The sequence below is a fragment of the Balaenoptera borealis genome, assembly GCF_965194805.1.
Source record: "Balaenoptera borealis genome assembly, chromosome: 3".
Lineage (NCBI taxonomy): Eukaryota > Metazoa > Chordata > Mammalia > Artiodactyla > Balaenopteridae > Balaenoptera > Balaenoptera borealis.
In genome coordinates this window covers 63043088-63068184 of record NC_138866.1, presented here as the reverse complement: position 1 = coordinate 63068184, position 25097 = coordinate 63043088, and the positions used below count along the sequence as shown (strand labels likewise).

The window sequence follows — 25097 nt, the reverse complement described above, 5'->3', positions numbered from 1 at the left end:
TTGCTACATATTGTCAAATTTCTTTCCTGAAAGATTATACAAATTTAATCTATCAGAAAAGAATATGTGTTTCATTAAAGCCTTATAGTATTGAATAGTACCATAAAAACAAACTTTGTTGTTTTAATTTGCATTTCTTTAATTACAAGTGAGGCTGAACTTCTTTTAACATGTATAATAGTTATTTCAGAATGTGTGGTAACAGTACGTTGCTTGGAAAAAGTTAAAGAAAGGTGTTAATCAGTTGCCTAAGGACAGTAAGGGTTTTCTCAAATTACGTATGTAGGTGGGAAGGGAGCGGAGAAAGAAGAGCTTCACTAAAGAGCAAAATTCATTCTTTAAAAATTTCCTACTTATATTTAATTAAATACATGGGGACAGAGAAGTCACCAAAGCTGACAGTCTATGAATCGAACTCCACTTTCTACATCTAGTCAGGTATCAAGTGCTATCACTTTCTCTTTTGAATCCACTTCCTCTTTATTACCGCTTCAACTACCTCATAGGCACGCTCAGGCACCACCTCACATTTAGAATACCAGGACAAACTCACAATTAGCTCCTGAATTATCAGTTTCCCCCCGATATACGATATCCTGCACACCGATTTTAAACTAATCTTGCTTAAACTTCACTTTGTGTCACTCCTTCTCCTTACAATTTTGGGATAGCTTTTCACTTTTCAACATATGAAGTGTCACTCTAGACTTTCAAGGCCCTCTATATCACCAGAGGCTAACCATCCTATTTTCTATTCTCATTACTCTCTAACATAACTTTTGCTCAAGATGTGCAAATCTCCTCAGGTGTTTTCCATACTCCTTCCTGTTCATACTGTTCCTTTCAACTCTATGACCCTGCCTTTTGCAATAAGGCCCTGCTCAAGTTACTTCATCTCCATGAAGTCTTACGTTCAAACTCTGGCCTTAACTCACCCTTATCCTTACCTCTGATGACTTACAATACATAATTAAACATTGGGTTATATATTTCCTATTATTCATTCATATCTTATATTACTCTGAAGTTCTTATTCAAATTTTAAAAATTTACTGAGGGGACTTCTGGTCCTAGACAAGATGGCTACTTCCCTCTTTTTCCCCTGCTCCTCCCCTCTAAATACAATGAAATATCCTGGAAATAAATCAACAGGCAACCATAAAGGACTCTGAAAGCTAGAAAAAAGGTAAACTGTCTAGGGACCTGAGGATTTAAGGAAGGAGGGTCACCGCAGTGAATTCCCTCCTGAGTTTTCCTTTTATCTTCCATGTAGCCTGGACTGGGCCCTGGAGAGGCCTGCATCTCAGAACTACCAACAGCCAGACTGAAAAAAAAGAACAAAATAAAAACTAAGAAAAGCTTGCTCTCTCTCACCAGACTGTAAAGGGGAAGAACAACAGAGACGTACTGGGAAGCCCTAATCCCTAGTCCACACCTGGGGCTGTGGCAGGCTATCTGGTAACAACAGGGGAGACTGCTGTCCTCAGACCCTCTACCCAGCAGGATAGAGACCCAGGCCTGAGGTCTCCCAGCCTTCTGCCCAGTGGCCAAGAGCAAACCAGGCCCTGTACTGCTTGTCCCCTACTCCCACTGGTGGAAGGTAGCTCAGTGACATAGGGTGATCCAAGAAACTGTCTTTCTCCATGCAGGCAACACCAGCATAGATTGAGCAGGAGCCCCAGCAATTTCAAGGAATGAAGCAGACCTGAATAGCACTGCAAGGGCACTGAAAACTAAATTGTTATCAGAGCTACAGCCCACAAAAGCAGGCCAGAACCAACAGGTTAAACTTAAGCAGGGTAACTGCCTACTAAGATAGAAGATTTGAATAGGATCAAGTCAGCATAATATCTAAAATATCCAGGATAAAATCAAAATTATCCTAGCATACAATCAGAATATCCAGGATACAATGGAAAATCATTTATACCAAGAACAGGAAGTCATTATTTGAATCTGGCAATCTAGATGCTAACATGTAAATTAATCAGAATTTGGATGATCAGACAAGGTTTTAAAGCAGCCATAATAAAAATGCTTCAATAAGCAGTTAAGAATTATCCTGTAACAAGTGAAAAAAATAGGAAATCTCAGCAAAGAAGTAGAAGTCATAGAAAAAGAAATAGAAACTATAAAACTAAAAGAACAAACAAACAACAACAACACAAAAACACTTGTTGAATGGGTTCAGTAGTAGAGATGACAGAGGATAGAATCAGTAAACTTGAGTTGACAGATCTATAAAATTTATTCCATCTGAACAACAGAGAGAAAATAGACAGAAAAAAAAATAACTGAACAGAGCCTTAAGGATCTGTGGAATAACAAAAGATCTAACATTAGTATCAGAGCTCCAGAAGTAGGGGAAAAAGTGTGGGGCTGAAAAGTATTTCAAGAAATATAGCTAAAAACTCCCCAAATTTGGTTGAAGACATAAACCTACAGATATAAGAAGCCAAGCAAACTCCAAATATGATAGACCCAAAGAAATCCACATAAGAACATACCATGAACTGCTAAAAACAAAAGAGACAAAGAACAAATCTTAAAAGCAACCAAAGAGAAATGATTCACTCCCTATAGGGAAACACCAATTTAAACAGTGAATTTTTCATCTGAAACCATGGGAGCAGACTTCCCTGGTGGCACAGTGGTTAAGAATCTGCCTGCCAACGCGGGGGACACGGGTTCAATCCCTGTTCCAGGAAGATCTCACATGCCGTGGAGCAACTAAACCCATGTGCCACAACTACTGAGCCTGTGCTCTAGAGCCCGCGTGCCACAACTACTGAAGCCCATGCGCCCTACAGCCTGTGCTCCACAACAAGAGAAGCCACCGCAATGAGAAGCCCGCGCAACACAACAAAGAGTAGCCCCCCCTCACTGCAACTAGAGAAAGCTCACACGCAGTAACGAAGACCCAACGCAGCCAAAAAAAATCCAAAAAACCCCCAAAACAAAACAAACAAAAAAACCCCCAAAAAACAAAACAAACAAAAAACCAAAAAACAAAACAAAACAAACAAAAAAGCCATGGGAGCCAGAAGATTACAAAATTTTTCAAATGCTAGAAAAAAAGGACCACAAACTGTAAATTTTATATCTGATGAAATTATCCTTCAGGAATGGAGAAGTAAAGAAAACCTCAGATGCAGAAAAACTAAGAATTTGTTACCAGCAGACCTACCCTTAAAGAACTGGTAGAGGAAACCCTCCAACAGAAGGGAAATAGCAGAAGAAGGCTTGGAACTTCAGAAAGGAAAGAACAACAGAATGGGTAAAAACAGAGTAAATTCATTAGACTATCTTTCTCCTCATTAGCTTCTTAAACCATATTTGATGGTTAAATAAAAATTTATAAAACCATCTGTAATAGTGCTCAATGTATATAGAGAAAATACATAAAACAACCATATTTTTAAAGTGGGGGAGGGTAAAGGGACCTACATGAAAGTAAGATTTCAATACTTCATTCTAGTGATAAAACATTGATACCAGTAGATGGTGATGTTACATATGTATACTGTAATAGAGTAACCACAAAGAAAACTATACAAAGAGATATACTCAGAAACACTATAAACAAGAACAGAATTCTAAGACTGTTCCATTTACCCACAGGAAGGCAAGAGGAGGTAAGAAATTGAGAAACAGAAGGATCAAACAGGAAACAAAGATTGGAAAATCTGTAAGTTATGTGGCTACTTCCTCAGTGGTAATAGCAATATAATATAGAACTGCAGTAGTATGCTGTTCGACAAATGTAACTAGATCCCAGGCTTTGCTTTTTAGATTTGTCGGAATTTCAAAGAACCTCTAACAGCTCTGTAGCTGCTGTTCAGCAACAGGTTCAATTCTGCTCAATGAAGATGTATTTAAAATACAGGAAACAGAAAAGCTTCTAAAAGCTTCTAGTCACCTACTATTAACTTCTTTAAGCACTTAAATATTTTCTTGATTATTTTATTAATTTTCTTATAGCACACTTTAATTTTCTATCCTTTATAACTTGATTCTTAATAGAAATTTTTATGAGTTGTTGGTTTGACATCCTCATTTGTATTTGCATATTCAGGAAAAATTCAGAGGCTTCAGAATGGTGTTTGTTAACAGATAGCTGTTAATAAAATGTAATTTTTAATATGCCTATTGGGGACCTCACATACAGTTCTGGCTCTCAGCTCCCTTCACTTAATGGATTGCAGTCACTCTCCTATACTTTGAAAGCTAGATCAAGAGCCCACTATATACATATACAAGAAGTAGAAAAGAACAGATGCTCTGCCACAAGATTAGAATCAATGAGCTGAAGTCCTGCTGTATTTTTTACTCCTTTTATTTATTTATTTGAGGGGGGAGTTGTCTTTGTGTGCTTTGTCCCTCAGACGTTTTTCATCCTTCTTTACTGGTGCTCATTTGTTTCCTAGACTTTGGCCTAAGCTGTACCAAGGTAAATACAGGCTCTATCTTTATTTTTTCTGTATCTTCAGTTTATATCATACTTTGACATGTGCTTGCCTCTGTCCTGGTCCAAGCTTTTGGTTCTCAGCCTGATCCCAAATGACCTCAGGTCTTGGCATGATTATCCCACTATTCCTTCAGAGACCAAGAATATCATTCTTCCTTTTGTGTATTTAAAATTATTGTGATTTTTACCTGTTAGCAATATGTAGATTTTTTTCAGTTTCAGTAAACTCTGTGAAACTCAAAACCAAAATCATGCCTATTATTATCTCTTGCTATTCCATTAAACGGTATAAAAATTCAAGGAGAGTTATAATTATCAAAGGTCTAAGCAAATGTCATACAAGTAAGACATTATGCAATAATTTTTTTCCTGGAAGAAGGAAGTTAATTCGGAAAATGAAAAATTGTTGATTGGAAGAATCTTTTGTGCTGTATTTCATAAAAAAGTACACTATAAGTGTCAGTTTGGGAAGATGAGAATGTTCTGGAGGCAGATGGTGATGATGGGTGCACAAAGTAAACGTATTGTACTTAATGTACACTTAAAAATGGTTAAAATGGTAAATCTTGTATTATGTATATATTACCACATAAAAAACATATACCAATAAATTACACTACTTTTAAAGATTCATATTAAAACATACTCCTTCATTTTAAGCTAAGTGACACTCTCATTTCTTAAAATATTCATGTAATAAACATTCTCCAGAAACTCAGTTTGTGTTCTAAATTGTTTAACAAATTGCTTGAGCTTCTCTACTACAGGATCGGCTGGAGAAAGGCACAGAACGTGGTGTTAGAAAAAGTAAAAACATCTTCTTTAGCCAATGGTATTGGGTCTTCTTGTTTACAAAATCATCATACAAAACATGCTTTCAACGAGTTTGAAAAATGGAGTCTCAACTGATGCCTCTAAAACTGGAGATTTATTAGATTACAAATGGCTCCACAAAACTGAAATCTTGAGGGCAAGGATGTTTTAGTAATTGTGCAATTGCCAGAATCAGGCAGTAGATGGCATTTTTGTAGGCACCCAGGGCTTTTGGAATAAAATATCTTGTAAATTCCTACCTTGAATCTCGTCTGTGTGTATAAATATGAAGCTAGCTCTTTGGTTTTCTCTACTTCCCAGGCTAAATCTCACTACCAGATGTCCAAGTTAATTTTAGTTTGGCATCTTATCTAAAATGATCTTCCAAAATGTGTAGTAGTAGTAGTAGTAGTAGTAGTAGTAGTAGTAGTAGTAGTAGTAATAACAATAATGATAATACCCAAACGATTGATTCACTCTAACATCACAAAGAGAGAAAGTTCTAGGAAGAACCTCACGGATGGAAGTCTAAAATTGGGAGTCATCAGCAAACAGGAATATTTCAAGTCATGAGTCTAGATGAAAATAAACATGGAAATCAACGTTTAGGGGTACAGAAGCAGAGCATGGTTTGGAATAGTTCTCCAACAAGGACTATCCTATCCTCTTGTGCTTTCACCAGGCTTCACTTTGCCAAAACAGATCTATCCCATTCTTCAATAACTCGACCTAATAACCACATTTCCTCGATTCTAACTTGTGCTTTTTTAGTATTACTATCATTGAAAATCAAAGTCCTGTCCTCCCCTCCCCCTTTTCTACCTCTCCCCACCCCGGAACACCTGCTATTAAATTGATGGCCCATTTTACAATTGAGAAAATAAATGCACTAGCTACATGTGATTTTGCCTACAGGGTAAAAACTTTCAGCTCTACAGCCTGAAACTTCTCTTGCAAAGGGTTTTTTCAGGTAGTATCCTACTGGTCGTCCCAAATTTGTGGGAGTAATGGGGAGGAGAGCTAACCCATCCCCCCGCCCCCCCCTTTTTTTCCTTCAGAAAAGAGGTGAGACACAAGGCGGCTCTAGCCGCTTGTCTGAAGTCTGTAGCGGAATCACAAACCCAGAGCCAGGTCCTCCTGCACCCAATCCTAAACTGGATTCTGAAACTGACAAAAGTTTGCTATGTGCCCCCCTTCAACCCGCTCCGTAGCAGAGCAGAGACCAGCACAGCTACCCCATGGAAGGCTTCTGGCCTCACCCTAAGTCCCCAAGGTCAGTGCCCACAGCATATTCTTGCCCCAACCGTCTGACTCTGGCTCTGATCGCTTACGGGTAGTTCTCATCCACTGGAGCAGAGCTGGGAGGTCTGCTGGAGCCACCGTACGGAGTAGCTGCAGTACTGCTTGCCGAGCTGAGCGGAATTCCATGTTGGAGGAAAAAGCAGAGAAGGGGAAGGTTCGCACTGCGCACGCGTAGGCAGAGGCGGATCCAGACACCTGATTCGACCCGGGGTGGAACCCGCCTCCCTAGGCTGCGAAAGCCCTAAGTCCCGCCCCTTCTTTGGAGTTTTCACTCGCTCCCGGGAATTCCTACACTCAGACCTCCCTACACCCCCGTCTCTCTTAGCTGGTGGTGCTCAGCCAAGTCATTTTTTCTTAAGGTGGCGCCTGGAGGCTGGACTTCTTTCCTGAGATCGCATTCCTAGAGAGCTTCCTATCTTAATACTAACTTTAATGCCGCAGTTATTGAGCGATAGAAAACGCATGTCAAAAGCCAGTCAAAGCAAAGAAACAAATCAACAAACCCTTTCGGTAAACGCACTGAAGGAACGCGCCGGATGCCCCGGAAGCGGAAGTGCATCCTCTTCATGAAAGGCTGGACTACGCCGAGTGGTGACGTTACCTCATTGGGCGGAAGGTTCGGTGGCAGTCATCGGTCTTCCAGCTGGTGGGAGTTGGCGTTGCGGTGCTGGGCGCTGGGACCCTAGTTTATGTGGGGTAGCACCTCTCTGTCTGATCCCCGCTTTCGTTGGTTTCCTCCCACGGCGTGGGGCTTCGCGAAGGACTCCCCGGCCCCTTTGGGTCACGGCTGTAGCGGTGCCTTTTGCGGTAAGTGTCTGCTTTTTCCCGCTTAACACTACCGACTAGCAGCTAGGGGCAGCCCTAACCCTACTTAGGGGGCTAGACACTGGAGGGAGTCGGCGTCCTTGGCCACCGGCTGTCGTCACCGAGAGGAAGGTGCGCTGGCGCTTTTTCATCTCGTATTTCCCATCAGAAGTTTTATTAAAAGATGCGCTGTGACCCTTTTAAAATTGTCTTCAGATTTACCCGATCCAAAATAAACGTAAGCAGTTGCAGGCTTGACTTTGTTTTGCTGTCGTGATCAAGGATTTAGATGTGGCTACTTCTCCGAAAATCTTTTGACTTGTACCAGATTTTATTTTTCCATGTTAACTTGTGCCTAATTAACACATTGTTCCGCCTATAGTAGGCTTTCAAAAATGAATAAGGGATACCAGTTCAGTGCCACTGACGACTTAAAGTATACTGATGGCTCTTTCCGTAGCATTTGGTGCTGCTAACCATTTCTTGAAGCTCTTTCGCCTATTGGCGTTCTGGATGCTATTATCACCTAGTTCTTTCATATGTTTTATTCAACAAAATATTTACTCATTCTTAGCTATAGTGATACAGAAATTAATGACACGAACCCTGGCATTGAAGAGCTAACAGTACGGTGAGAGAGAGGCACATAAATAAATACACATTACACCAAGATGAGTAATGAGAAATTCTAGTAAGGCAAAAAGAGCCATGAGAGCTATGGGAACACAGATGAGAGTGTGCTACTTAGGAGATTTGTGACCCTGAGCAAGTTGTTTTTCTGATCTAGCCTCAGTTTCCTCATCTACCTAATAAGCTTAGTATGAGGATGAAAGATTAGGTAAGGTGTTTGGTACAGTGCCTAGAATACAGCAGTGGTGGTGCCAAAGGGGAGGGGAAATATTTCCCTCAAACCTCTTTCCTTTGATTTTTTGATCTGATCAATTAGTATTTTCCAACCGAATGTGAAGTACTGTGCGAAAACATCTTCAAGCCCTCCTTCAAAGAGATTACTCCTGTAACTCCACCTGTCTGGAAATTCTGGACCTGCCACTGGAATACAGTAAGATACCCATTAAGTGGTCACTTTTCTTTGTTTTCAATTGATTTGCTTCTGAATGCCTTCGGAGAGGGAAAGGGAATTAGTAAAAGCTTCTATCCTTTTGATTATTCTCAGTCTTCGTTGACTCTCTCCTTTTGGTTGGCCCTTCACCATGGCTCTAACCCAAATGCTCTCCTTGAGAGCTCTCATCTACTTCCATGGTATTATCCTTGTATGCCAACCATTTCCACATCTTTTTCTCTAGCCTCTGTTTCATGAAATAGTTCTTTAGTTTCTGCAAATTCAATAGGTCTAAAACCAAACTCACTCTCTCCACCTTCCTTTTCTTCCCTTTTTAAATGACATACGTCCTACACACAAAAGTGCATAAAAGCAGGGATTCCTAGTGTACCTTTGAGTTTTGGCCCCATGTTTCTAGTTAATTTTGTGATATTTGTTTGTTCCGTTTTAAAAAGGATAATAAAATGAGCACTCAATATCCAACCTAGTAGAAGAACATTACAAATAACCTTTAAAGCCCCTTGAATCTTTTCTCTATTAACTCTTTAACTTTCAACCCAGTTCTCTTTTTGCCTTCCATTCATTGGTTAATGGCATCACTAGCCACCTGGTTAGTCAAACTAGAGGCCTTAGAGTCATTTTTGCCTCTGTATCTCCTTCATTCTCCATAACCATTTGGTCATTAGGTCCTATAAATTCTGCTTTATGGTTAGCCCTTGGCTTGAGCCCCTTCCCCTCATGTTCTTCAAGCCCACATCTCTTGAATAGACTTTTGGAGTATGCTTAGTGTATGTAGTCTCCTTGCTCTCCCTTCAATGCATTTGCTACATTGTCTCTAATTTTTAAATTATAGAACAGGTTTTTCATTCTCTTGTTTCCCTTGAGGAGTGTTGCTTCATGCAGTGATTATTAACCCTGGCTGCACATCAGTATAGCCAGTGAAGTGTTTCAAAACGTAGATGGCTTGTTTTGCTCTCCTAATCATGAATTTAGATGAGGCCACTTCCCCCATAATCTTGTGATGTTACCATCCCTAGAGATTGTGATTGAGTATTTAATTTTTAGCTGACAGGTGTTAGCTGAATGTCACTGAAATTACCCATCGCTTGAGCATATGCCTCATCCCTCCTCATCCATATTTTCAGTCTGTGTTCTTTTCAACTTCAAGGCAAACTATTTCCAAGGAATTCTTTTGACTTTGTTTTAATTTTCCTCTTGGTAACAGTTTACATAAAGATTCTTTTTATGAAGGACTTGACAGCCAAAAAGTATCTTAAAAGAATTGATTCCCATTGTTTTTTGAGTTATTACCCATTGTTGCTTATTGAATTTTTGGTATACCTTTTATATTAAAATGAGTTTTAAATTCAAAAACAGAATTATTTTAATAAAGGGAATATTTCCTGATACTACTTTGGTGCAAAATAAGGCAGGGAAGTCAGTGGTGGTATGATGCATAATTTATCTTCTGAAATTAACAGAGGAGTCTTGTCTTTGTTAACTTGATGTAATTTATTGATTTGGAGTTAGAACTTTTCTCATGCTGGTACAATTCCTGGAGCACATAGTAGGTGTTTAATGAGTGACTAAAACGAATAAGTCACAACACCATCTCAACCTCTAGTATAATATCATTCTAATTCTCACAGAGCATTTTGAAAAGTAATTAATTTTCCCCTTAACAAAAAATAATACTCTTAGTCATTACCAAAAACTTGAAAATTGCAAAAAGATATAAATTAGAAAATAAAAATTACTAGTTATTCACCATCCAGAGATGACAAATATTATTATTTTCTAAAAGTTTTACTGAAATAAAATTAACATACCATACAGCTCACCTAAAGGGTACAATTCAGTGGTCTTTAGTGTATTTGCAGAGCTGTACAACCATCACCACCATCAATTTTAGAACATTTTCATCACTCCATGAAAAAGCCCCATACCCACTAACACTCACTCCTCATTTTCCCCCGTTTCCCAGGCCCTAAGCAACTATTAATCCACTTTCTTTCTTTACAGATTTTTCTCTTCCGGGCATTTCATATAAGTAGAATCATGTATATTCTTTTGTCACTGGTTTCTTTCATTTAGCATAACGCTTTCAAGATTCATCCATGTTGCAGCATGTGTCAGTACTTCATCTCTTTTTATTATCAAATAATATTCCATTTGGTGGGTATACCACATTTTATTTATCCACTCATCAGTTGAGGGATATTTGGCTTTTTTTCACTTTTTGGCTAGTATGAATAATATTGCTAATGACCATTCAAGTACAATTCTTTGTGTGAATGTGTGTCTTCCTTTTTCTCACACGTACCTAGGAGTGGAATTGCTGGGTCATATAGTAACTCTGCGTTTAAAATTTTGAGGAATTGCCAGACTTCCAAAGGGCTGTACCATTTTACATTCCCACCAGCAGTGTATGAGGGTCTGATTTCTCCATGTTCTCACCAACAGTTGTTATTATAGCTATCTCAGTGTGGGTCAAGTGGTATCTGATTGTGCCTTTGATTTACATTTCCTTCGTGGCTAATGCCATTTTTTGGATATTAGTTTATACAAGATACGATATATGCAGTTTTGTAATCTGACTTTTGCATATAAGCATATTTTTAGCATTAGCAAGAATATTTACAAAAGATTTTCCCTCATTTCTTCTTTCCTCTTCATTCTCCCCAAACCATAATTCTTATGAAAATTTGCCTAAATTATATGCATAAAAAATAAAATCTATGGGAATGTATTCCAGAGTATTATTGGTGGTTATCAGGGGACAAAAGAGGGGGTAGGGTTAGGGGAATTATATTTCTACCTTTAATGTTTCTGTAATGTTTGAATTTTTATAACAAACGTGTATCCTCTTGTAATCACAAAACATAAAAGTGACTTATTTCTTTAGAGGACTAAGTATATTCAGAATGAAAAAATATTCCTAAATTTTAAGTCATTAACATTATATTAGTTATTCAGATATAATCATTTTACCAAATAAAATACCAATAGGCCACTTTATTAAATAGTTTACTTTTCTATGGTTCTAGACTATGAATACATATGCTATGCAGAATTTAAAAAAATATATATGTATATACACACACACATATATATATATATTTAATATTATAGTCAGGAAAGCAAGTATTGGTTTGGGCTATTGACTAGTTTATAGAAAAGTATATAATATAGAAGTCATTTTTCTAAAGATATTTACTAATAATAGTATATTTGTATATTTAGTTCTTTAGTCTAATATTGATCCAATAAGTTAGTCATTGACTCGGGCTTAGAAGAACTTTTTAATAGGCATTTTCATTATAATAAGATTTGGAATCACTGATCATTAGGATCTGTTTATATAATCTCAGATCAGGCAAGGTTCTGGCAGGATTATTTTTAACTGCTTATGTAGAGAAAAGTGGCTGTTTGGACACTCCAGCTTCTATTGAATAATAACCAGGTACATGTAATTCGCACTAAATGTTAAGTATTCTGGGGGAGTGATTGCTGGGTAGTGGGACAGTCACTTTAGTAGTGTTCAGAAAATTTCCAGTTTACTCACACTTCAGTTAACGTTATAGGGAGAGCCAATTGATATCATTCAAGAAAAGAAGGAAAATAATAGTTAATATACTGTGCACTTGCAGGCAGTTTTATACATATTGTCTCATTTAATCCTCACAACAACCTTTCAGGGTAACTACCTTGATAATGGTATTATCTCCATTTGGCAGGTGAGGAAAGTGAGGCTCAGAAAGATTAAGTAACTTGCCCAAAGTAACCCAGCCAGTATGTAACAGAGCTGGGATTTGAATCCAAGTCTGTCAGGCTCCAAAGTCCATGCTCTTTCCAGTACTTCACACTACAGCAGGTAAGTATGATACTTGGCCCTGTACTTGCCTTATTTAGGGCACCCCAAACTTGAGACTGTTTCCATCACCTCACAATCCAACTCTTAGCCAGACTCTGTTAGAAGAACATGTGATGGGCCAAGATCAGTCCTTGCACATCCTGATTGCAGTGGTACTTATCGGTTCTTTCTGGACATTGCAATTATTACTCTTCCATGAAGAGGAATGTGCATCTTTGCTTTCAAAATATGATTTCCTCTCTTGTAGTATAGCAGCAAAATTCATCCCAGGAGTTTGCCAGCAGGTGTATTCAACCGTATCGTCTAAAGCATCCATCATTCATACTCTAGGACCTAAGGCTCTGTATCCAAGGGACTGTAGGAAGTCATTATGCTTTTTTTGTAGGGAATGGCTGTTCCATTCCTTCACCTGCTTATATGGTAAAATTGTTGTGAGGGTGGAATGAGATAATAGATGTTAAACTATATGAAGTACTATATAGTAATCCCTTACCTTTCTAACAGCCCCATCTAAGTAGAGATTCTTTTGTGAAACTCTAGTACAGGTATACACATAATTATTTCTATAAATCTTTTTAGTTAGCAGAGAGAATTTTGAGTGAGGGTGCTTAAATAGTAAATTATTCCAATTTGAGATATAGGGTTAGCTATTAACATTAAAAAAGATATTTTGTATTTTAGTGTGCATATTAGAACAAGGCGAAGTTAATTTTTAAGAATCTTGTTCGAAATTCTGAAAAGTTATAATAAATAAGGCAAATGAATACTAATTGTACAATATCAATTATCTAGGTCATTGATTTTTTTTTTGATTTGTCATGTTATCTTCATTGGTTTATTTTAGTGGTCTTTTGAGAGAGATTTGTAAGGCCTTTCATGACTTTGGTTCCCTAGTCATGCTTTTTCCCTAAGGTCTTAAATACATCATTCATCCATAAGGTTAATTTTTACTAAAGGCTTACTACATAGGCTGAAGATAAATGAAGCAGTGAGCCACGGAAGAGAGCAAAAGAGGCAAAAATCCCTGCCCTCATGCAACTTACGTTTCAGTTGAGGGAGCTAGACTGCAAATAATATACAGTTGACCCTTGACGACAAGGGTTTGAACTGCGTGGGTAGCCTGATGTGCAGATTTTTTTCAATATAGTACCTGTATTTTCATTTTACAGACTTTTAAATTAAGTGTGGGGATAAGTTTGTGTTCAATTAGAGATCACAATATGTGGAATCATAAGAACTAGGGTTTGAGTCAATTCTATCCAAACTGTTTCAGCTTCCTGCCTTTGGGTGAGTCAGTTTCTTTGTTTTTGAGGCACAGAAAGCAGTGCGTGGATTTTCTGTGGAAGGGGTCAGTGCCACTAACCTCCCTTTGTTCAGGGGTTAGCGGTAAGTAAATCATGTTAGTTGGTAAGAAAACAATGAGAGAAAAGGAAGAGAAGGGAGGCTGCAGTTTTAAACAAGTGATGAGGGAAGGCCTCATTGAGAAGTTGCATCTGGACAGCAGCAGTCCGACAGAGATGAGGGAGGGAGCCATATTGTTAACCAGAGGATGAGCATGCCAGCTGGTGCTAAGGCCCTGAGGTGGAAATGCGTAGCAACAGCAGCAAGTAACAGAATCCTTGGGGAGGGTGAGGAGAGGGCCTTATAGTCCATTCTGAGGACTTCACCTCTGTGTGAAATGGGAAGTCGTTGAGGTTTTGGACGGAATTTTAATACCAGAGTTTTCAGAAACACATCCTTGGAAATTGCAGGGGAAACACTGTATTAATAAAAGGTATTATTAGATATTATTCCCTTACTGAAGTGTAGGTTTTTGTAATCAGGCAAATATATTTTAAAATATGCTACCAATAAGTACTTACGTAGGAAAACTGTATTGGAAAACTTCACAGAATTTTTTTAATTTTTAATTTAAAAGAGCCAGTCAACATGGGAAGGTAAGAGTTAACTAGTGTAGCTTTTTAAAATGGAGGATGAAAAAATAAATAAATAAAATGGAGGATGATCTGTTTATGACATGAACTCTAAAAAAGCTAATTGTGATGTCATAATTAGGATTATATTACTCCTGGTAATGCAATGGTAAAGGAGATAAACTGAAACATCTATCAGATAACTGAATCTTATCTCTTACCTGAAGAATATTTACTTATGCGATAATAATTTGGTATAATGAGTATGGAATAAGAAGTTAAAAGTTCTGGATTTTTTCTACGAAGTGGTTGCTCTTCCAGCTTAAGTAACCATGTAATTGTAAAAAAAAAGAAAATTATGGTAAGTACATCTTTTCAGTTCCATCAGGTATTGGTAATAAGTTTTTAGGTTATAATTTACCAAATTTTACCTGAATGGAAGTGTAGTGTTTAATGTAGAGCTCAACCTGGAATATCTCTTTGCCAGTGATAGGTCCTTGAGTGTCTTTTCCCTTCCTGCTTCTTTTGACTCCCCTCATCTTTCCACTTCCTCTATGTTGAATGAGTCAGCTCTTTTGTCCTCCTGTTTCTATTATTTTTAATCTTCTGTTTACTCTATAGATAGGATCTAGTCTAGGTAATCTTGGTTGACTAAATTAGACCAATTAGCTTGGAAGAGTTACCAAAACAGCTGTTTTGAACACTGAACTTTTCTGCCAGTATTGTTTATATTTCTTAACCTGGTTTTCAGAGCCCTTTACAACCTGTATTTCCTTCTAACTATGTGGCCCTCTGTCCTGATGAGAATGTTTTATTTACTGTCTTCAAAATAGTACTCAATAATCTATAAGTAAAATGTATACATAAAATATGAATATGTCCCAGGCTTTTCCCTGTCTCCATTTCTGCTTATGCCATTTCACCTTCTTCAAACTCCCTTTTGTCCTTTTCTCCACCTATCCAACTACTACCCTATTTCAGGATCAAATTCATGTTCAACCTTCTCAATAAGGCCTGTTCTGTCTACTTGAGCTTATTTTTTTCTCCTTTGAATTTTTACAGAAATATTCATTGGCAGTTGACCATAAAATTTTATTGCTAGTTTGAACTACTACTTTTCTGGTGTTAGTCAAGGTTCTCCACAGAAACAGAACCAATAGGGTATGTGTGCGCGCGCACACACACACACACACACACACACACATAAAAAGAGATGTGTTATAAGGAATCGACTCACATGATCATGGAAGCTGATGAGTCCTAAGATCCACAGGGTGACTTGGCAAGCTGGAGACCCAGGAGAGCTAAGCCGATGGTGTATTTCTAGTCGGCAGTTTGACAGGCTTGAGACGCAGGAAGAGCTGATGTTTCAATCTGAGTCTGAAGGCAGACGAAAGCCTATGTCCCATTGAGAAGGCAGTCAGGCAGAGGAATTCCTAGATTCACTTTATTTTGCTGCTCATTCATGTGCCTTGTCTTGCTAGCTAGTAGGTAAGCAACTTGAGGGCAGGAAATACCAGTCATATTTGCTTGCTTACCATCCATGAATCCTTGCATCCTGACTTACATGTAATAGGTACACCTACCTATTCTATAAAACCGTAACATTTTAGAGCTGGAAGGGGCCTTGGAGGTTATCTTGTTTTAGAGTTGGGGAATCAAGAACAGCTTTTTAATAATACACCTCTTTCCTTAGTTTTTAGAAGAATGAAATGAGATAATGCAATGTGCATGAAAAGTTAAGTGATTTACAAATTTTAAAACTTTTTTTTTTTTCACTTAGAGCATAAATCAAAATAGTTGTCCTTTAATTAGACAATATTCCTGGGTGGAGATTTCACCTTTTTCTTTGTCTTTCTCACCCTTTTTTTCATTTAAAAATGTATATAACACATCAGTCAGTTATTCATATTTACAAGTATGTCCAAAATGAATACGTTTAATTTGAGATGTCATCATTTCTTCAAAGCATATTATCTGACATGTTAAATTTGCTGATTCATACAGAATATTCCAGTTAGGTATTCAAATATAAGGCATCATAACCAAGTGGTAGCTTCAGCTTCTGGACCTGACAGTATTGAAGATGCAGGTTGAGGCTATAAAAGTTGAAGTTACAGTATCTAAACACTAGAGTACTTTAATTTGAATTTACTCTTCTTTAGAAGTCTTCAGTTATGGGAACTGGTGTTGATTGTTTTTAGATGTTTTAATTTTTTTCCTTCCTAGAGTTTCTTGTAATCATGTCTTAAAGCCTTCAGGATGGTACTAGCAGACCTTGGAAGAAAAATAACATCAGCATTACGCTCATTGAGCAATGCCACCATTATCAATGAAGAGGTATGTAAAATATGTAAAATACATGTGATTGTACATCATCACTAGCATTGGAGATGGATGATTACTAATCTCTGTGTAAATACCAGTAGATAAAACCCAGAAATGGATACACTAGGTAGCGTTTTTTATTGAGAAATCAACTATCTTAATTTCAACTTTCAATAATGAATTACCCCCCAAAAAACAAAACAAAAACCACCTTAACTTACATGTAATAATGACGTACCTTTTGTATTTTGAAAATGGCTTAGACCTGGAAATATACTTTTGCTTTCTCTCTTGACATAGGCCTAAAACTTTAGTATCCTGCTTCTTCCTTCTTGGCTAGGCATGCATGTATCTGACCTTTTCTCCTTGACTTTTATTTAGCATTCTTATGAAAGGCTAGTATTTCCATCTTGGCTACTTTGATTCATTTCCTCTGTAATCCTCATTCAGTTTTTTGGAAATTTTGTAAGCTGACTCCTTATATGGTATCTGAAATACTTTTCCTCCAGGTTTTATTATTTTAAGTTTAAGGTATTTCTTTCTCCCATTTTTTTCTCCACACATTGTATCTTAATGGTTTGTCAACTGAAAAAAGATTATAGTATACTTTATATTTTGTGGTACCAATGGGAAAGTACTGAATTTGGTTTTAGAAGACCTTGTTTAACATCCCACTAAACAAATGGTAGAAATTTGAGCAAGTCAGCTTCAGATTTCTTAATGTATAAAATGAGAAAATAGCATTTACCTTTCAAGATGATTTTAAGGATCAAATGAAATAATAGATAAAAAGTACTTTCTAACTTGGAGGTTTAAGAAAATTCTAAGATAGCATTTGATATCAACACTTTAATAAGCTAATGGAATTAAATAATTTGGGGACCATCTTTGAGCTCGGCTAGTCCAGACTCTCATTTAACAGCAACGGAAAGTCAGTTTCACGTGTTTATTTATTGGAAGAACCAGGGTTAGAATCTTTTTTCTAATTCCTGTTTTTCTAATTTCCCTAATTCCAAGGCTTTTTCTAATAATTATTATTAAGTAATAAATCATAATTTAAACCATTGTTTAGCCTTTGAAATTCTGAACAAATAAAATAACAGCTTTCCAAACAATTTTCCCTGTTGTATAACCCTTATGCTGTTTGTGTTTATGGTAGGAAAAAAAAAAAAAAAAAGAAACCAGGGAGAAGAGGTTGGTGGGAAGTAAAATAACAGATGTTGCTTGAATTGGCAGTTTCTCTGTTCTTGGTGCTGTGCTACTAGGGAATTAACAAGGAGAAATCCCTCTAATGAGAGATCAGTTCCATTTTTATCAATCCCTTTAATGAGGGATAGAGAAATCTGATAAGCCGCTGTATGACATATGACCGAAGTTGATGATGAGAATTCATTCAAGAAGTAATTGAGGGCCTACATTTTTGCAAACATTTTTGCTGGCACCAGGGCTATAGCAGTAAACAAAGTAGACTAAAATTCCTGTCCTCATGGAGCTTACATTCTAATCTGTAAACACTTATTTCCATGAGCAGCTAAGGGGTTATCTTTTTTAGAGATTTTATAGCTTGTGACCATTTAACCACAGTGCCTTGCACCTCAACAAATACGTGATGATAGTGAGTTATTAATGGAGGATAGTTTCCTTTTCAACTTTGTTCCTCTGCTCTGAGTGGAAGTAGTAAAGCTGCTAGGTCAGACTGAGTCATTTTCTTTTGTCACATTTTTTGTCACATTTTCCTCCATGATAGTCCATGATAGCAGATGTTGTGAATATACAGTGCTGCATATCAGCAACAGGAATTCAATGACATAGAAAACTTTAATGGCAACATGTATTGTGTAGTAACTTTTTGACTTGTATATTGTCTTTACTATTATTACTTTAACGTAGGGATAAAATTGTGACGGTTAATACCTGGTTGAATAAAACGAAATGGAATGTCTTTTTTTTTGGCCGTGCTGCATGGCTTGCGGGATCTTAGTTCCCCTACCAAGGATTGAACCCTTGCCCCCTGCAGTGGAAGCTCAGAGTCCTAACCACTGGACCATCAGGGAATTCCCTGAAATGTCTTATTTTGACAAAATGACTAGACATTTAATAAGATTCTCTCTCGAAGACTAACTGAGAACCTTTCCGCCCCCCAATGGTGTAGTATTGTTTTTATTAATATTAAGTTATGGTAGTATATGATTACTGGTCAATCATTGTTTTTGTATGGTTGAAATGATACACTGGGCATTTTAAGTTTTTATTTATTTATTTGCAGGTGTTAAATGCTATGCTAAAAGAAGTATGCACAGCATTATTGGAAGCAGATGTTAATATTAAACTAGTGAAGCAACTAAGAGAAAATGTAAAGTAAGTTAAATTAATCAAGTAAAAAACAGGCAAAACTAAATATAGTTTACTGGGATGAGGAGCTAACTAGAAAAGTCTGCTATATTTTGAAATGTTTTTGCTATACAGCACTGGGAAATAACAGAACTCATATGTTGGAAGACTTTGTTTATAGTGCATTTCCATTATGATGGTTCAGAGAATAAACTACATGTGGCTTTCATTTAATTATGGATTTCTTTCCATTCTACTACTCCTTTATCTGAATGGATTCAATCGTATACCGTATAGTATTTTAATAGAAAAGCCTGTTAACAATTTAGATTCATCATAGAAAAGTGGTGCCATTTTAATCCTCTTCAGACTAAAGATGACATTAATCAGCCTCCTTCATTATTGGAGAATTGTATTCTTTTTTGTCCCCTTTTGGTTTCTCTGTCCATATTTGAATAAAGGAGTAACGTGTGTGGTCTCAGTAATTGTGGTAATTGGGAGGGGCACTGACTGGGACAGGGCACATAGAATAATTGAGAGCACCTCAACTAGCTGCTTGAATCCTAGCCCTTGTCGTGCTCAGGCCATCCCTCCTTTTCATATTGTCAGACTGGGTACTAAATAGAGAACTACTAGCATTTAAGCATTTAGACTACAGCAAGTAGTCTTATTTTCTGCTAGGTGTGAACATGTATAAATTCTGTATGCTGCCAGAAAAATAAAATCAATACTTTACAGTAATATGAGGACAAATTAATACTTAGACTTTCAAAAGAAAGCCTTGAAAAACTAGCAAAAGTCTTGCATCTAATATTTTATGGTAAATTCTTTATGGTATGGACTTATGACTCTGTAGTAATTGTATGCATGTTAATTAGAAGACTATTAATATGGATGATTGAATATTCTTACATTCTTTGAGGCAAAAGCTAATTTTGTTTTTAGAGTGTCTTAACTGACTTTTCCCCCTTCTACCCTCAAAAACCGTCATCATGAAGGTCTGCAATTGATCTTGAAGAGATGGCATCTGGTCTTAACAAAAGGAAAATGATTCAGCATGCAGTATTTAAAGAACTTGTGAAGGTAAAAGTATATCTAGCTTGTGCTGTGATTTTCTGTAGACTCACTACATTAGCACTGCAAACAGTAATACTGTTTCAGAATACTTTTTTGTGTTTTTATAGAATATCTATCTGTATTAAAAATATTAATTGAAGGATTATTAACTTTTCTGAAGTGGCTTATTTTTATCATAGGCTTTCCTGAATGCAAAATTCTGAGTACAGGTATGAAGGCCAGTATTATTCCTGCAAAAAAATGCCAAAGCCAAGTTACAAAAAGTAAAACTTCACTATATATTAATTGATGGAAGAGCCTCTCTGAGTTTATCCTCTTTTAATATCAAGTTTTGCCTATTGAGCGTCCTGCTTTTGTACAGAAAGTCACTCTTGGCAAGAGTTCTTTTCTACACTTTCATTGTGTCAAAAATTCCCTTTGAAAAGATCAGATATCCCTATTCTTGCCTAGATTTTAGGCAATTTTGAATTAGTGAAGTTTTATTTTGCAAGTTGTAAATATAGCCTTTTGCCCTGTTCCACATTAGAATTGATATTGCTGCTGCTGTTGTGAAAATTATGATGAGAGTCTTAGAGCTTTAGAAAATACGTTTGAGTCCAGTTGTAGGGGAAAAAAAGAAAGGAAGTAAAAAAAATTTTTTAAGAGCAACAAGTATCTGCTAGTGGTCTCGAGTATTTTTCCCTATATTGTGTGAATAGTTTCACTTAACTCCTTTGTTTCTAGCAGAGCTGATTGGTACTTTGAAAAAGTCTAGTACCTCGGATGGTTGTGTCATTTCAGTTTAGTCCTGTAGACTAATTAATTTAAAAAGAAATTCAGGAACTTCCCTGGTGGCACAGTGGTTAAGAATCCGCCTGCCAATGCAGGGACACGGGTTTGAGCCCTGGTCTGGGAAGATCCCACCTGCCGCGGGGCAACTAAGCCCGTGAGCCACAGCTACTGAGCCTGTGCTTTAGAGCCCACGAGCCACAACTACTGAGCCTGTGTGCCACAACTACTGAAGCCCACGTGCCTAGAGCCCGTGCTCTGCAATGAGAGAAGCCACCGCAACGAGAAGCCCACGCACCCCAGGGAAGAGTAGACCCTGGTCGCCTCAACTAGAGAAAGCCCGCACGCAGCAACGAAGACCCAGCGCAGCCAAAAATAAATAAATATATTTATTAAAAAAAAAAAAAAAAAAAAGAAATTCAGAACCTAAAAGAGGTCAGGAAATTTATCCAGTTTTCCTTCTCAGTTTGTGGTTGAGAAAAGTAAGACAGTTAGTGGTAGACCCAGGTCTGATCTCTAAACTCCTCACAATATTTCCAGATTGCTTTTCATCTAACACCTGAGGTCAGCACAGGGTGAGTGAACATTTTTATTTTTAGGGGTTGGAATCTTTAGGCAATTCTGGAGCATCAAGTGCTTTGTTAAGATGGCTTTACGGAGTACCTACTTTATTCCAGGCAGTATGCCAAATACTGCTGATAACAAAGATGAAAAAGACTTGACCTTATACTCAGAAGCTCATGGTCTAGGACAGTGGTGTACAAAGCAAGGACAAAAGTGTTTTCATAATAACACTAAGACATTATTTGCGTTTTTTCAGCCTTCTTTACTGCAAAAGCAATGGTGGGTAAAACCACTGGGTAAAACTCCCTAGCATGAATCAAGGCAGTGGTACCAAACTATACTAGTAGTCATTGAACTCTTTCCTCCCACACACTTGCGGTGAAAAAAAAAAAAAAAATGCCAGTTTCATTTAAGAATGTCTTTGATGGAGCAGTAGAGATTATTAGTAGTATTAAATCTTGACCCTTGAATACACATGTGTTTGTAAGATTTTGTGTGATGAAATGGGAAGTATGCAGAAAGCCCTGTTGCTGTGTACTGAAATTTGATGGTTGTCTTGAGGAAAGCAAATGTATAATTGTTTGATTGCAAGCTGAGCTAGCCACTTCTTTCATAGAACGCCATTTTTACATGAATGAACAACAGACATAATCTGTGGTTATTTAGACTTGGGCCTTTGGCAGATATTTTCTCCAAAGTAAATAAAGTGAGCTTGTTACTTTAAGGCAAATAACTAACAGTATTGTAGCCAGTGATGAAATTCCAGCATTCAAGGGAAAACTAGAAGCTTGAATCTCTACCATGAGTTTCACAGTGTTTCAATATTTAACTTTTCTGGTGAGATCAGTATTGATATTAATAAATAAAATGTTTTGATGTTGTATAGTGCAGTGTGTCAACAATGGAAGATCTTCCTAACTGAGTGAACCAATATTCTCTAAGTGACTAATGTATGATGTTACAAAAGCATGTACCAGGATAAGATCGATTCAAAGTCCAAGATAGAATAACAGATTTTAATGTAATAGAGTATGAAAGTTCAGTACTGCTGTTCTAGGATGAAGGAGGAAGAGAAGATATATTTATTTAAAAAAATCATTATTCAATAAAACTTATAGGTTGCAAATAGTAGGTTCATAGAGAGCTGAGTGATTCTGCCATGGGATATAGAGAATGGAGGTGAATATGGGGCAGCATTAGTGTTCTGAAAGGATCTAGGAGGAAGGGCAGTGGATTTATGTTTAAGATAGATTTTGTTTATTTCAGCCCTGTGCCTGGGAGGGAGATAACAAAATGTGTTTTCTTTTCCTTCCTTTTCTACCACATGGCTTTCCTTGAAATTCACGTATAATATGGATTATGTAACCTTTATGGTATCATCTAGCATGGGCTCAGCAAATTTCTCTTAAGAACAAATAGTTTCGGCTTTGTGGGTCATATGGTCTCTGTTGCAACTACTCAGGTCTGCTGTTATAGCACAAAAGCAGTAAATGAATGGGCATGTCTGTGTTCTATTAAAACTTTATTTACACATAGTTGTAAATATGGTTTACGTCATCTGGTCCTAGGACATTAACTACTATTATGGTTTTATTATCATATGGAGATACAGGTTTCAAGCTCTGAACAACTGACTTGGAAATGAATTATTTTTTTAAATGAACTTTAAAAATGCCTCATGCTTGTTAATTTGGGGACTGTCCATATATGTATCAATGCCTTAATTTTCCACTGATTGTCATTGTAAAATTAGTGATTATTTTTTACTAGCACTTTAAATATAATAACTTTATAGGACAGTATATCTTTGGCATTGGAGAATTTAATATTTGACTGACCTGGAAAGTCTTTCACATGTAATTTGTAATTTTGTTCATATATAAACATTTGTCAAATTGAACATGAAGATAGGTGCTGTCCCAATATGGTAGCCACTAGTCACATGTGGTTATTGAGCACTTGTAATGTGGCTAGTCCAAATTGAGATGTGCTGTAAGTAGGAGATACACGCCAAGTTTTAAGACCTAGCATGGCAAAAGGGAATATAAAATATCTTATTAATTTTTAAATATAGATTACATGTTGAATTATAATATTTTAGATATATTGAGTTAAATAAAATATTAACATTAATATCACTTGTTTTTACTTTTTTTAATGTCACTACTAGAAATTTAAAAATTCATATGTGGCCTGCACATATATTTTATATTTCTGCAGTGCTGTTGTAGTTTGCTCCTTTGGCTCAAACTTGGTCTCACATTCACACTCCAGCTTGTTCTAAAAAATATTTTGAGATCCTTACCTCTGAATTGGTTTGGGAGTATAGGCTTGCTTATGACTTCACCGTGTACTATTTTAAATTCTTAAATTTCACTACGTGTGTACAAAGGGAAATAGAGTTGTATTAGAATGGTAGGATTATGGTTGCCACTTACATTGAAATGTCTATAAATTACTTTTTCAAGTTAAAAGTTGTGGGGAGAGGGGTTTTGAATGTAAGCGTATGTTAACCTGATTTTATTTTTGTTTTTGGTATGTAGCTTGTAGACCCTGGAGTTAAAGCATGGACACCCACTAAAGGAAAACAGAACGTGATCATGTTTGTTGGATTGCAAGGGAGTGGTAAAACGACAACATGTTCAAAGGTAAATTATACTTAATTAAAAAAACAAAGTCATGGAGAAGATATGTTTGTATAAATCAAGTTTTACGTTAAAGTCTGGATTTGTAGTATTGTTCCTTTGCAATTTTGTGTTGCTTGATGTATCTATTATGTTTTTGTAATAGCTCTTTGTAGGATAAGAGCAAAGAATCCCAGAGTCTTTCTCGTGATAGCTTTTTGCAAGAATGGTAGACTTCTATATAACTATGCTATTTCTTTTACCAAAAAGACTGTTCCTGTCCTTTAAGGAGATGAGGATATGATTTTTGGAGAAGTGAACGTGGAAAGTTTACCTTATCTCCTATGGCTCAAGACTCCCTTTTCACAATGTCTCACCCAGTGTAATACGTATGAATCTTCATTTTGCATATCTTCTTGCTAATTTTAAATTCATTATACCACCCCTTCCTCCATAATTGGGTGCCTCAACTTTGTTACAAGATTTTACTTCACAAGCCTCAACTTTGTATAGTTTAGAAAGAAAAAAGGGGAAAGGATTATTTCTTAGAAGGTTATGTTATTGTTCGTTTTTAATTAACGTTAATAACATTTTTTACTATGGTCATTTGTTGCTTGATCGTTTTATATCTTTTGAATGTGACTGTGTGGCACTTAGAATTTAAACTCTTCAGGAAATTTTCTGTATTCAGAATTTAATAATATTACTTTTAGGAGAATATGAGCAGTTTTATTTTACTCCTTAAGTAAATAACAAGTGTAAACAGAAACAATTACATGTATAATAAATTTGTATTTATTGATTTTTAAAATCTTCCTTTCCCAGTTAGCATATTACTACCAGAGGAAAGGTTGGAAGACCTGTTTGATCTGTGCAGACACGTTCAGAGCAGGTATTGTGTTGAAATTTGAAAATTGTTTTCTGAAATTTGTATTTTCAAGTTTGAGGACTCATTAACTCTATTTCTTAGGGGCTTTTGACCAACTAAAACAGAATGCAACCAAAGCGAGAATTCCATTCTATGGAAGGTGGGTTCCAGTTTTTATTTTTATACTCATGTGTCTCACCTTATCTGTCTGACTTTATTTAATGCTATCTGGTCACATTTTAATATATACTTATAAGCTTAAATCCTTTCTGGAACAAAGTAGAGGTATAATTAATACATTGT

General features: G+C 36.7%; 2 protein-coding genes across 8 annotated transcripts in view; one reads left to right on the top strand and one right to left on the bottom strand.

The window, feature by feature from the left end:
- The window catches only part of LOC309625075 (uncharacterized protein), a 48790-nt gene extending 41975 nt beyond the window's left edge, over positions 1–6815 (bottom strand). For all 5 annotated transcript variants that reach the window (XM_082384194.1, XM_082384193.1, XM_082384191.1 and 2 more), the window contains exon 1: positions 6613–6815. In XM_082384194.1, the coding sequence (XP_082240320.1) occupies positions 6613–6709 (97 nt within the window). In that variant the 5' untranslated portion in view covers positions 6710–6815. The remainder of the gene's footprint in view (positions 1–6612) is intronic.
- A 349-nt stretch (positions 6816–7164) lies between these two features.
- Positions 7165–25097, top strand: part of SRP54 (signal recognition particle 54) — a 43582-nt gene continuing 25649 nt past the window's right edge. Inside the window, exons 1-9 of one of the 3 annotated variants that reach the window (XM_082384157.1) lie at positions 7190–7390; positions 8334–8447; positions 12185–12321; positions 16464–16574; positions 18829–18920; positions 19892–19976; positions 23846–23950; positions 24752–24818; positions 24897–24954. In XM_082384157.1, the coding sequence (XP_082240283.1) occupies positions 16497–16574; positions 18829–18920; positions 19892–19976; positions 23846–23950; positions 24752–24818; positions 24897–24954 (485 nt within the window). In that variant the 5' untranslated portion in view covers positions 7190–7390; positions 8334–8447; positions 12185–12321; positions 16464–16496. Of the gene's footprint in view, positions 7391–8333; positions 8448–12184; positions 12322–16463; positions 16575–18828; positions 18921–19891; positions 19977–23845; positions 23951–24751; positions 24819–24896; positions 24955–25097 lie in introns of all 3 variants that reach the window. The other 2 variants (XM_082384156.1, XM_082384158.1) reach the window with 2 other exon arrangements.